At 46.4% G+C, this 14,520-nt stretch overlaps 1 protein-coding gene across 1 annotated transcript in view; it reads right to left on the reverse strand.

Moving 5' to 3' along the window:
* RAB3GAP1 (RAB3 GTPase activating protein catalytic subunit 1) overlaps positions 1-14,520 on the reverse strand; it is a 210,495-nt gene that overhangs the window by 137,571 nt on the left and 58,404 nt on the right. Inside the window, exons 7-8 of the mRNA XM_068245930.1 lie at positions 10,802-10,967; positions 7,787-7,886 (exon numbers count right to left, since the gene is read on the reverse strand). Coding sequence (XP_068102031.1) covers positions 7,787-7,886; positions 10,802-10,967 — 266 coding nt within the window. The remainder of the gene's footprint in view (positions 1-7,786; positions 7,887-10,801; positions 10,968-14,520) is intronic.

Raw genomic sequence — 14,520 nt, forward strand, 5'->3', positions numbered from 1 at the left:
AACGAAAAGGTTACGATACCTCAGTGGCCAGACACTTTTTTTCTGCGGGTCATAATGCTGCGCAACTGAGGTGGTGTGTGTTGGAGGCTATTGCTACCTCCAAAAGAGGAGGAAATCAAGAGAAATTATTAAAACAACGTGAATCAAGGTGGATCCATAATTTGGATGTAGTGACTCCTAGAGGCATGAATGAAAGGCTGCCTCTAAAATGTTTTCTGTAACTTACTTATACCATTTTGGTCACAAAGTGCCATATAGGATGCGTTTCGTAGATAATAGGCTTGTTATTTATAACCCCATGTTTTTTCACAGGTGGTTCTGTGGCAGTCCTCGAGGGGAAGTGCCAGAAAGTACGGTCAGTCTTGATGGACATTTTTTTGGTAGCCAATATGGAGTGCCATATGACCAGGTTGTTTTAATGGGACTCAATTATTATGAAACTATGTACTTGGGATCAGGGGTTAAATGTTTTGGTGGGTGGAGCTGATAAGGGTGTGGTGGCTCAAACCTGATTGTGTATTTATATGAGGTTGTACTCATTTCACTGTTGTTATACACCTGATGAAGGATCGATGATCCGTAACATGTAGTGTTTGTTCGCCAATACACAGCAAAGTTTGCAGAGCCAGTGGTGTGCCGTCTCTTTTCTACTATTGAGGTCACACACTATCTGACTGCACAATTTTTATACAATCTTACCAACATCCATGTAGTATACCAGCAATAGATTCACTATGACTTGGATACGTTTTTCAGTTAGTCTCTTATACTACACTAGTAGACCCAAGCCCATTTAAAAACGCACTCTAGGTCTTTTTCCTGCCTCCGCCAGAACTGAAAAGAATAGTTATGAGAAGAAGATGGTGAGCTTCTGAGAGGAACTGTCGGCAAGGTAAGTATGTAATATTCATTTGCCTAAACATCACGTGTCTATTTTAAATAATTTTACTTAGTTAAGGTTCACTTTAATTGATCAGCTTGTGGCTTTGATTTGCTCGTGAGCGTTTCCATTTACTTTTGAGCAAAAATTTGCATGTTCCAAAGCAGACGCCAATTTAAAAATAAACTGGGGAGGCTCCAGCCGCTGAAGCGGGGTTCCCAGCCAGTGCAGAGGCCGAGCTTGCGAGTCGTCCTCTACTGCGCCTGCGCAAGCGCCGCTGTCTATTACGTGGTGTCGAGTGTACTGCACAGGCACAGTAGATGACGACCTCGCAGCGGGGACCTCAGGCCGGCGACTGGAAGTGGAGCTGCCATAGCTACTTGCTGTAGTAATACATTCCACATTTTAATCACCTTTACAGAAAAAAAAAAAAAATCTATAAATGAATGAAACAACATATTAATATTTTGACTAGCAGCTTTCGGTAATCTCTGATTAAACTTTGCAATCAAAATGCTCAGTCTCCTGTGCTCAGGCTTGTGACAGATTTGCTTTAATTCAACTTTATGGGCTTGATTCACTAAGACAAATAGCATGCCTTATCAGAGATAACACACCTTATCAGAGTAGCATAGCGAGCGCTACGAACTTATGTCGGCTAATTGGAAACTCCACTCATCCTGCCCTGAGCTCCTGCAGGTTCGTAGCGCTCGATATGCTACTCTGATAAGGCGTGTTAACTTTGATAAGGCATGCTATTTATCTTAGTGAATCAAGCCCTATTTGTGTACATTTTGAGATACAGATTATAGAGAGACACAGAGAGAGAAAGAGAGAGAGAACAAACCCACTAAAGATGGCCACACACTTAGTTTTTTCCCACCGATATCCGGCAGATTCAATCACACTGATTGTATGTCCTAGAAATTGTTGAATCAGTTGAATGCACCAGGTGGGAGATGTTGATCCGCTGCAGGTCAGGAGGGGTTGACAGCCCATAGCGCTGCACTTCATCAAACAGTGCAGCGGTGTGGTTAGAAATAGATTTGCAACTGGCCTTGTGACGTCGCATCCGCCGCCTTGCAGGCCCGATGCTGCCCCCCAAATGTAAAATGTTCTCCCCCAACCCCCATGCGCAGTATACTTTACCTGTCCGTGTCCGCAGCTGGCTCCGGGCTTTGTCTGCAATCCACATACACGCCCCATGTAGTTGTTGGCGTATACATGTGACATCACACACGTGCACTGCCCACATTAATTTGGTTACCACGTTGGGCACGTGTATGCGGGTAACGGAATGGGCCTGGACACAGACAGGTAAAGTATACTGCATACTGGGGGGGGGGGGGGAGGTAGGCACATCTTGCATGGGGGGGGGGGGGGGGAACAGCTCCGCAGCTTCGTCACGATATAGCATGCAGTTATCACTGTGCACCCGATCGATCACAACAGCCCAACATTTTTCAACATGTTGGATGGATACATGCGACCAGTTACGGTCAAGCATGCTTTTGGAGGCCATCATGTCAATAGACGTATTGCCACCTTAACCCTGACTATTCACAGCTATGATAAGCAGAAATCCGTTTCAACGCGTTAAAAATCCTGATCGTTGTATATGTTACGGCCAGAACCCGAAGTCTGGCCACTTCGGGTTCTGGCCGGTCAGTATGCGAAGTGGCCGGCTCATGCGGCCAATGTGTGAAACGGGCTTCAGTTTCGGACTTTGGCCGGCCAGAACGCGTTGTGACTTCACGTGGCCGGCCAAGTCCCGAAGTCCCGCTCACCGCCGCCAAGAAGCCCCGCTCACCTCATCCCCTGCTGCGGCTGCCGCTAACGTATTCAGACCTCTGATCAGGGCGACCGTAGCAGGGAGGCAGAGAGAGGCATAGCAGCTGCCAGCTCACGCGAGACCCGCTGGACCCGAACACTTCAATGCAGAAGTGACGTCATTAAACACTTCTTCTGCATTGGAAGTGTATGGGTCCGGGCGGGTAGCGTGCGCGCTGCTCTGCCTTTCTCCGCCTGGTGGTCGCCCTGATCGGAGGTCTGAGTACTTAGCGGCAGCAGGGGATGAGGTGAGCGGGGCTTCCTGGCGGCGCCTCCAGCAAAGCTCCCCCCAGCCCAGTAAAGCTCCCCCCAGCCCAGTAAAGTTCCCCCAGCCCAGTAAAGCTCCCCCAGCCCAGCAAAGCACCCCCAGCTATGCAAAGCCGCCCCCCCCCCCCCCCCCCGACCATGCAAAGCATTTCCAGCCACGACCAGCCCAGCAAAGACCCCCCCCCCCCCAGCCATGCACAGTCCCCCAGCAAAGCACCCACCACAGCCATGCACAGCCCCCCCCCCCCCCCAGCCATGCACAGAACACCCACAGCCATGCACAGCCCCCTAGCAAAGACCCCCCCCCCAGCCATGCGCAGAACACCCACAGCCATGCACAGCCCCCTAGCAGAGCACCCACAGCCATGCACAGCCCCCCAGCAAAGCACCCACCACAGCCATGCACAGCCCCCCAGCAAAAAACCCCCCAGCCATGCGCAGCGCAGAACACCCACAGCCATACACAGCCCCCCAGCAGAGCACGCACAGCCCCCCAGCAAAGACCCCCCAGCTATGCACAGCCCCCAGCAGAGCACCCACAGCCCTGCACAGCCCCCAGCAGAGCACCCACAGCCCCCAGCAGAGCACCCCCAGCCATGCACAGCCCCCCAGCAAAGCACCCCCAGCCATGCACAGCCCCCCAGCAAAGCACCCACAGCCATGCATTCCACCTCATCTGTGACTAATCACCACTGTAATTTGATCTCTCCCCTGTGTCACCTGACTTCCACAGCAGAGCAGGTAATTTAAAAGCACAGGATGTTAACAATGTCTTCTCCCAAGAAAGCAGGATGTAGACACACCGCAGATTTATTGCAGGATTTGTATCAGCTGTAATTAAATGCTTTTCTTAGTATGCTGTATCTTTCAGAGCAGAGTGGAAGTGCCATTCATGGTGCTGGACAGGACCCGGGATGTTCTGGAATTTGTGCGTTTTGGACTTTGGCCGACTGACTTTGGCCGTGTCTAGAATTGGCCGGCCAATGTCAGAAATTCCCAGCATTTTGGACTTTGGCCGACGTCAAATCGGCCAGTTCTAGAAACGGCCGGCCAATTCTAGAATTGGCCGATTTCTGGTTTTGGCCGTAACATATACACTAACCGGCCAGCACAAGTTGCTGCTCCAGTTTTAAGCCACATAGGATTGCTAACCTTTCGGGCCCGTGGAGGGCTGATATCTCCAGGCATAAACAATGTGACAAGGTATGTCAGAGTTGGTGCACTTGCAGAGCGTGATGGGCACAGCCTCAGTGGCGGTTACATAACGTCCCAAAACGTTGACAATTTCGTTTCCCATCACATGGATTTAAAAGTTACTTCAACAGAGTGACAACTTCTGTTAACCTTACTGCGACTGACTGTTGTTGGTGCCACTCTCCTGCAGCCACTCTCTCTCTATGCTGAAATCTAATGGAAATCGCTCTCGCCCCACCACCGCCTGCCGGGCCGCTAAGTGTAAATTTCCCTCCCATGTCCATATTCTGTGTTGTAAGGTCTCACCTCTCCGCCGGCACAACTCCTGCTCTCCACCGTCACCGAGAGCGAACTCGGCACATGTTGTCACATCACAAATGCACCAGTGCCACGTGGTACCAGCGCTCGCAGTGACGGCGGGCACCTGAGGAGGCCAAAAGTCGTTCCGGCGGAGAGATTAGAGTTTAAAGCACAGGGCACAGAGAGACACTTTACACTTGAGGGGACACCTGCCAGGGGTCTGCCTGTCATCACGATATCAGATGCCGTTACTGATAAGAACCCAACCGAGGTTTTGTGATCAACATTTTTCCAACATTATAGATTGAACCATTTGACCAATTTCAGCCAGAAATCTTTCGGAAGCTCAATCAGGCGGCCATGTTGACGACACAAATTTTTTTCGTTCGATAAAATTATCTATAAAATTATCTAATCAGAAGGTCGATCGGGCCTCAATATCGAGTGATGTATGTGCACCCTAACAACTGTGTTTAGGCACGCACAATCTGAACCCACCGTTGCTTGACAAAATTGATATACGTAACAACATGTAGCCTTGGGGTAATCACACACGTTTATCCTTAGGACGTGAGGGTGATGCAGCACACATTCTACTGTAGCTGAATGCAATAGCATTCACTCAGTCAAAATAAAAACTCAGCAGATACCCCTTTAATCGCCCTTTAGCCGTTTCAGCTCTTGGGTTGTTTTCACCTTATAGACGAGAGGAGTCTTAACATTTCAGCACTTCACCCATTCACTCCCCAATAACTTTATCATGACTTCTCACATCTAAACGAATTTTGTTTTTTTTTTCAGGACAAATTATGCTTTTGGGTGTAATTTTTTTTTTCTAGTAATAATTTTATTCTCTATGTATTTTACAGGGAAAAAGTAGAAAAATAAAATAAAAAAATACACTATTGCTCTATTTCCATCCACTATAGTTTTAAAATAAGCAATGTTACCGTACATAAAACCCACATATTTTATTTGCCCATTTATCTTGGTTATTCAAACATTTAAACTATGTCTCTAGTACAATTTGTGGTGATAATATATTAACTTGAAGTAAAGGTCTATTTTTTCTGTGTTGTGATTCTTGTTTTCACATTGTACCCTATAATTACAAGCCCTCATTTGCAAAAATACCAGTAATATACCCTCATGGCATTCATATAAAAAAAAAAAAAAAAAAAAAGCTAAGTCCCTAAGGTAACAATCTATGTAGTCTGTTTTAAATTCTGTCATTGTTTTATTTTTACAAGCTTTTTACTTTGGTACTGAATATATGAAAATAAAAAATATATTGCTTTTGATTCAGTTTGGCAGTAAAAGTAATTCACAAGACATAGACCTTAACCCAAAACAAATCCAAGGGCCCGTTTCCACTAGAGAGAATCTGCATGCGTTTCCTGCATGCAGATTCGCATAGCCAATACAAGTGGATGGGCCTGTTTCCACTTCAAAAATCTGCACGGTAGACCCCGCAGAATTCGCATACCACATACCGCTAGGCAATTCGCATACAATGTATTTAATAGGAAATTTGCATGCGTTTTTGTATGCAAATTTTACCGTGAATTCGCAGGCATTTTTGCATAAAATCAATGTAAAAGCACACAGGCACTGACATGGTTAAATTCGCATACTTACTAACATATGCGAAAACGCCCACGAATTCGGGGTAAAATTTGCATACGCGTGCAAATTTGTTTTGCGCTTTTCGCGACTAATTCACACAGCACAAGTGGAAACGGGCCCTAAAATCTATTTTACAACTTGTCACGGTTAAAAGGATACCCCATGCATGTCATCTGATAACTATCTGGGCATCTAGCATGCCATTAACGATGAAGTGTCCATGAGGCTTTGGACAGGCCAATTTTTTCCACAAAGTATTTTAGCGCCATACTTTGTTTGCATAGCCCCAGAACAGCCTGGACAGCAGAAAAATGCCACAAACGGACGACCAGCGATCGTGCCCCGATCCATCTCCACAGCTGCGGTGATGACTGTGTGAACAATAGTTTAAATGATTGTTTAAGCGATCGCAGTAAAATTATCACACAGTGGGCAATGAGGATTTGAGCAAATGGTCACTCAGTGATTCGTCATGATGGTCGCGATCGCCGCACGTCGCTAAACATTGCTTCACTAATTTTCATTAAACAATGTTACACAATATAGTTAATGCGATAATTCGCCACAAAGAGACATCGCAAAAAAAATCACCGCAAAGAACGCGTTGTAGCAAAGAACCTGTAGAACCCATTCTTACTGGGGCGCTTAGCAGGTGATTCCCGCGAATCGCCGGCAAGCGCTAGCATAACTATATGGCAGTGATCTCACTGCCACGATTGCCGACGATTGCGGGTGGTTCACAATTAGCAGAAATCGCAAAACGCGCTACATGCAGCATTTTACCGCGATTCTAGAGCAATCGTGATTAGAATGCTAAAAAGTGCTAATCACAATCGCTCAAAAATCACAAGAGTGTAAAGTGTATGCATTTTACTGAATTAATCGCAGTAAAATCACCCGCGCAAAACGCTTGCGGTTTGCGTTTGCCAGTGTGAATGGTCCCTTAGGAACTCTGATTGGTTCAGGGACCCCATGATCCCTTACGCCAATCATTGCTGCCTGGGGGAAGGAATTTGGGAAAAAAATATACATTTATTTTTATTTTTTGATTTACTTTTTTATATATTTATTTAATGATAACTATTACTAGCAGTAATAATGATCATTGATGGACTGGTAGAAACTGATTGGGCAAGGGATCAGATGATCCCTTGGCCAATCACTGTAGACACAGGGGGTTAAGGGATCACATGATCCCTTTGACCAATGCTGCTTGCCCCCCCCAGGTCACTGCAGGAAGTAATGTACTTCCTGCACTGTGTTACTGAGAATAATCACCGTTATTTACTGTAACAGTAATCATTCTCACTAGCAGGCATGGATTGGCTCCTTCGGCCAATCCCCCCTTTAGGGGTCCGACGGGAGCGTGCCTGCCTGTGCAGTCGCACAGTCGCGCGCAGCAACCGGCTCAGTGCAGGGACACGAATCTTATATTCCTGCAGCTACAACAGCCGCGGATGTCAGACTCACATCCCTGCGGCAGAAATGGTTAAGGGTCATGTAACACTTGAACAAAAATAAAGTAATTGCACGATGCAACCTTATATGTCAACACTAGGTTTAATGAATAGCGGAGAGAGAGGAGAGAGAAGAGAGAGAAGGGGAGAGGCGTGAAAGATGTAATGTGACATTGCCCTCATGGGAAAACGCGCTTCGCTGACTACCATTACATTAAAGTGACTCTCTCACCTGGAGGCTGCTGCGGCCAGAAATACTGCTGCCAGTCCTGCAGGATGTAGGTGAAGCGGATGGCAATGTTTACAGGGGGCAACGCTGTAAGGGGACAGCCCTACAGAAAAAAGGAGGCATCAACAATTAACTTGGCAGTAAAGTCACATAAATCATTTTTTTATTGATTGGTTTGAAGAGAGCATGAGCCAATAACCAGGTTCAGAAACACATACTTACCTAACAGAGGCGCCCACGCACAGAGATTCTCCACAGTTACTCACGTATTGCATGAGGAAGCGGGTTCGACCCACGAAATGCGTTGCAACAAAGGAGAAAATCCTAATAAAAATTGTGTTCTATACTGAAATAGATCTATTGCGTCATCTATTAGGAGGCGAGTTCACCACTACCTCCCATTTTTAAACTGTTTTTTAGTGTATTTTATTCTTCTTTAGCGCTTCTGTATTCCTAAACTAGACTACATACTTACCTTAGGAGAAGGAAGCCTCTGAGATCCTAATGAGGCCTCCCTAGCTGTCCTCTGGTCCCCCGTTGCCGCTCGCGGACCCTCCAGCTGATCATGGCCCGCCCCTCAGACGGCGTGGCCATGCTTGAAAAGGAGGTGCTCTGTACCTGGCTCTGATACAACTCTGGCATTTTATTTGGCCTGAGGAAGTAGGCGCACACGTACAAAACGCGTTGCCTGTGCTTATTAAAATTCATATTTATATGAACTTGTCATTAGTGAGGTAAGCCCCCTCTATTTTAAGGGGTTTTTAACTCCGTTTTATCTACTTCTGAGCGCCTCTTACATTCTTTGTGCTACTCACGCTCCTCTAAAACCTAGTGGCTTTGCCAACGATAGGACCTTTTGTTGTTTTTTCCCAAGTGTGCGACTGCATCCAGCTCCAACTGGACACCGGAGTCGAGTCGGGTTTATAGATCCCCACCTGCTTTCAGCAGTTGTTTCCCCCTTATGCAAACTTCCTTTGTGAGTACCCAAATTCTTTTTGTTTCCCATCACTTTTCTTGTGACATACTGCACCATTTGGGCTCCCATTGCCTCTGTGTTCCTTTTTTAGGGTGTTTGATCACCCTACCTCGCTGCAACAGCACTAAGATGGAGTGGAGGCTGGCAAAGCTGAGGGGCCATTAAGTTTATGGGAACAAGGAAGAAGCCTCAACTATATTTATTTCTTAGTTCAGGTACCCTTTAAGTATGAAGGCCATACTGTGAAATTTGATAACCAGAAGACCTTATTAGGCCTCGTTCACATCATTTAGCGCAGATGGCTGTGCGATTGGAACGCAACGCGTCCGATCGCACGCCATCTGCGTTCCTATGCGCTGCGCTGCAGATCCCATTCATTACAATGAATGGGATCTGCGCTGCGATTCCCAAAAATGCGGGCAGCACGCGATAGCGCAATCGCGCTGCCACGCAGCGCATATGATGGGAACGGTAGAAGGGCTGTCTATGCCCTTCTACCGTTCTTGCGTGTCGCACACTATACGCGCTGCCAAAAATGCGCACGGCAGCGCGTATAGTCTGAACGAGGCCTTAAGGATACCAGAGCCGAACATTATACTAAAAACGGGGGGAGCAGGCATGTATTAGGTACAGCCCACAAGCCCACCGCTCACCCCGTTCTCCTCCATCCCCGTCCTATATACTGTAATTCCTCTGTAGCAGCTGAGTCCAGGTCGCCGGAGTCGGGCAGTAGTGTGTAGGCGTGCACGGCCAGGAGCGCTCTGCACATGTGCACAATGGCACATTGACGTGATTGTGCCGTTGTGCTAATGCCTTGTTCGGCTCTGGTATCATTTAACATAATACAGTAAGAAAAAGTACAGTGTTCATGAACTGATTTTATTATTACATTATACAATATCCCTCTACAGTGGATTCACGTAAACCTGAATTCTCAGTTTGGGAGAACCTAGTTACACATCTCAGAGAGATATCTCTGTACAAGTTCCAGGCAGGGCTGCTTCTAGCTACAGTGGGGCTCCGGGACAAAAAGTAACTTTGCCCTCCCCCTGACATTAGCTTATAGTATTGCAGACAGGGGAAATGCAGGGAGCCCAGCAACTAGCATAGTTTTAATGGCAGCACATTATCCCCCTCACTACATGGTAGATTGAAAAAAAAAGATGGGTTAAAATTCCATTTTTGTAAAGTGGGATTGTCAGCCATAAAATCAAATTCCATTTACCCACTGCTCTGTGTTTATTATGTAGTCTACATCCCGACCCTGTATTGCAAGCACTACAATATAATCATCAATGTGTCTGCTGTAATGAATCTTATCTCAGTCAGCCTGGCTGTATTCTGATACATTGCCAGGGAGAGGGAAGCTTGTTATCTCTCCTCCCACATTCCTGCTCCTCACTGATTGGCTGAGGGCAGTTCAGTGTGACACAAAGCTGAGAAGGGAAATACGCCTCACCCCTCTGCAGAAGCTGCTGAAATACGTTCTATGCTGTGCTCACATGTGTTTACAAAGCAAGCTGGATATGACAGTGCTGTATACGCCATTTCAGGCAGGAGTAAAAGAAAAGTAAAGGAGGAAATGACATCAGCACTGACTTCAGTCAGAGGCAGTGAAGATGGAAAATGCCTTGAACAGTTTTCTCAATTCAAAATTCACGGAAATCAAAACGCGGTACAATACATATGTACTGTAAGTAGAACAAGTATTTATTTACAGTACTTATATGTGGTTCAGGGTTCTGCCTCTGACACAGGAGACCTGGGTTCAAATCTCGGCTCTGCCTGTTCAGTAAGCCAGCACCTATTTCAGTAAGGAGTTTCTTGGGCAAGTCTCCTTAACACTGCTACTGCCTACTGAGTGTGCTCTAGTGGCTGCCTCGCAAGTGATTTGAGTCCGACAGGAGAAAGGCGCTATACAAATACTGCCATTATTATTATTATTTTTATTATATGTGTTTTTTTTCCTTGGATAGTATGGCTAACAGGCCACAAGGCACAAGGGGATTCTGCTTCTGTACACGGTTACCAGTAATACGTACTATTTTGGATTTGAAGATGTCCAGGAGTCCCGATAGGTGGGTGTACTGATTGGGCACTTTCCGTAAATGGACCATCTCGAAGTCTGTCCGCACTCCCGGCCCCTGGCATTCGCCTACATAAAGTTTCCTCCATTTCTGATGAATCTGCACAAACACTGGAACTTGGCTGCAAAAAAAGCATCAGATTTATTATTATCATCCGTTCCCCGAGTTGGAGGTCTCATTGATTGCTGAAGTTGGGGGCGGGTGGAATGGAGGAGAGGAAGAGAGGCTCCCATGGAGCCTTCACGCTATTTTTGGCAGGTGGGTCACAATCGGCCCCGCTCTCCTGGCAAGTTTCAATAATACCTCGCATCTCCTGGGCCTGACGCTGCTGTCAGATCCGTCTCCAGCAGCAACCTCCCCCCACAGTTGCCTCTGCAGCTATTTTGATTTCTCAATATCAGCTGGAAGCACCAGGTGCTGCAATTGGGCACGCCTGGGGAACAGGAGGGGGGGGGGGGGGGGAGAGAATATAGCTGCAGAGGAGCCTAGCGAGCTTCAAAATAGAGATATTAGAAAACCTGATGAAAAAAAAACTTAACAAAACAGCTTACTCTGCACATTTAACTGGAGAACGCCGTGGGTTACTGGGAAACGAACGCCGTTCCGCACATCTCCGGAAAGGTCATTTGCTACCCAGAGAGCAGTAATCTTCCAGTTTATAGAATTAGATCAGCGCGCCAGCCAAGTAGGTTAATGAAGAACGCCGCTAAGCGAAATTTGCATGTATAATGGCAGCATAACACAAGCCCGACACAACGATCAACAAAACTAAGTGGCGTTCTGCGAAAGGTGGAGAAAAAAAACCACGGGTTATGGTGTCGCTAGCTGCCAGGTACATGTACAGGGATATGAACGGTGGTTAATTGATGTAATGGACGTAATTGCTACACAAGCCATTTTCTAATTTCATATTGATTAAAAGAAAGGGGGAGGCCTTGTGATTTGCATCTGCGACCGGCTAGGTTTTTCTAAAATGAAAAGAAAAAAAAAATTGAATGCACAGGACTAGCCAGAGGTTGTAACCCACTGCCTGCCTAATTGGCTCACTGCTATTCTTAACGTGGATCTGAGCTCAGAACTTCCTCTCTGCTCTAAGAGATTAGGCACAGTATTAAAAAAAAAATCTATATATATTTCTTTGTTACAATGCACAGAAATCCCCCCCCCCCCCCCCCCCCAAAAGCCCTGGAAATGTACTGGATGAACTTTCAGGGAGCAATGCAAGGGTTAAAGCATCTGTCTTTTCCAGTAAAGCCAGCACAAAGGTGCTGTGAGTGTGCCTACTGATTACACACTTGTTACACTCAACTGTAGCTAAATAAACACAGCTCAGTGCAGCTGAGTTCTACAGCATTTCTATGTGGAATGAACACTTTTCAATCATCTCTTTGCAAGAGCTCGGGTCCACTTTAAAGTGGAACTTTAACCAAGGATTGAACTTCCTTCCAATCAGAAGCCGATACCCCCTTTCCTACAACAAATCTTTAACTTTTCTCGAATAGATCAGCAAGGGGGTCTGTATTGCCAATACTGTGGTGAAACCCCTCCCACAATGTGATGTCATGATCATGGTCCTGTCAGTAAAATAACCGCTTTTTGCAACTGCCAAGCAAGCAGCATCTCCCTCTGTGCATAGAACTTTCAGTAACGAACATTCCGTACAGATCACCTGACAGAACTAAAGATGTCATCACCTGTGATACATTTCAGAATGTAAATCAGGGAGAGGAAAGATTTTACACCATGTGCAAACACTGTCTAAGTAATCTATAAATGAATATTGTAAACAATAAGCAATTTTATTTATTACGTTATTCTCACTACAGTTCCTTTGGAGACTCTAACAAAAAAAAAAGTCCCCTGGGGGGTACTCACCTCGGGAGGGGGAAGCCTCAGGGTCCCAATGAGGCTTCCCCCTCCCCTGTAGCTGCAGGCAGTCCAGCACCGGCTCCCCTGAAGTGTCCCGCAATCCTGGCTCGACAAGCCTGACAAGGCTAATATATTTACCTTCCCTGGCTCCAGCGGGGGCGCTGTTGTGGCTCTCAGCACGGAAATAGCCTGCGCAGTAGAGTGGCCCGACAGCAATTGGCCATTTCCGCCTATCTCCGAGTGATGAGCCGATACTGCGCCTGCGCTGGAGCCGGGTGTGGTGATATATTGGGGTGCTGATGATGTTAAGAATACAGGAACATATTTCTTTCATTTTTCTGTCTACTAAGTCTGCTAAAAAGCTAGTCTGGCTCTTGAAGGTGTCACCTGGATAATGTCTGTATGGAGATTAAAATTTGCATTCAGGGCAGAGATCAAGGGAACTGCCATTGTCTTCATTGAATAGACCAGTCACCTTCAATAGGCAAAGGAACCTGGACAGTAATTAGGAACTGTCTACCTCGCCACTAGCCAGGAAACACTTACTTAGACATTTACCCGACCAGGTTGAAGCCCACACAGTCGTTCGGCTACCTCTAAGTCTGAATAGTGGGCTGGAAATGGAATTGCTTTGAAATCTGTAAGTGTAAACAGGATACTTGTTGTTCTCAGGATACAATCTTACCTGTGAAATCTGCAACCTTCAAAAAGCTGGAAACAGGAACCCTTTGAAGTTCGCATATCACAGGAAGATTATGACAAGCGTTCGGTGATGTCACAAACGGGGAAATTGCATTAGTTCCTGGGGGCTGGACATTAAATGCCCCAGGGGACACTTCAGACTATTTAAGGTGGTCCAGAACAGTCACAGCTATCTTCTCTTGGAGGTAGCGAATAGCTAGGGATGATCGCGACTCCTGGTCGAAAAACGGCGTACTCCTGTCAAACAACGTTCTAACCTAAGCTGGTAATGTTCTTTTTTTCCCCCGTTTATTTTTACGCAGATATCCATGTGTGTATTTTTGTAAGTTTTATCCTTGTAACCTTTTTATTTTGTTTTTTGTAATCTTTTGTATATACTCTGTTCTGCATTGTTCCACTTTTTTCCTGGAATATTAAATTATTATTTAATAAGCTTGACTTCTGCTGTACTAAACTAACACTCATAGCCTAGAGGAAACTGCAGTGTAGCTGTGTATAAGTCCATGCCTAATTGTATGCTTGAGCAACACTACCATATGAAATTGTAATTGCATTGTGTGTATGGGGCACTTCTGCGCTCGACAGCCGAGTGGGAAGTCTAACAGTGTCGTTCGAAACGACTGTTAGTGGTTTTGCTTCACTACAGTGTAAGATTGTAACTGTGTGTGTGTGTGCGTGGCGTTCTCGTATTTGGCCTAAGCGCAAAGCTGACCCAAATACGAAAACGTAGATTGCGTATTGAGCACTCGACAGCTAAGTGAACGTGTCTAGCAAACCGCTAGTGGCGGCAGTAAGGAGCTTTTGAGGGGTCCCAGCCTTGTTTGTAGCTCGAATAAGGCTGCTCCCTGCTTGATCTGGTCAGACCTGCAGTCGGGAACCGTATACGCAGGCGTGCCGCGGGCCGGTTCCTGACACCGGGAAGGTAAATATTTACATCCCCGCTGTTCGGAGAGGCACAGCGGGACCGCCGTGGGACACAGGAGGACGGGGGAAGCCTCGATCGGATCCGGAGTCTTCCCCCACCCGAGGTGAGTATCCCTCAGGGGAGCTTTTACAGGTTTTCTTTCAGGTGGCCATCCATTCACTATATGCATTTTCCAAAT

Source organism: Hyperolius riggenbachi, chromosome 7 (genome assembly GCF_040937935.1).
Source record: "Hyperolius riggenbachi isolate aHypRig1 chromosome 7, aHypRig1.pri, whole genome shotgun sequence".
Lineage (NCBI taxonomy): Eukaryota > Metazoa > Chordata > Amphibia > Anura > Hyperoliidae > Hyperolius > Hyperolius riggenbachi.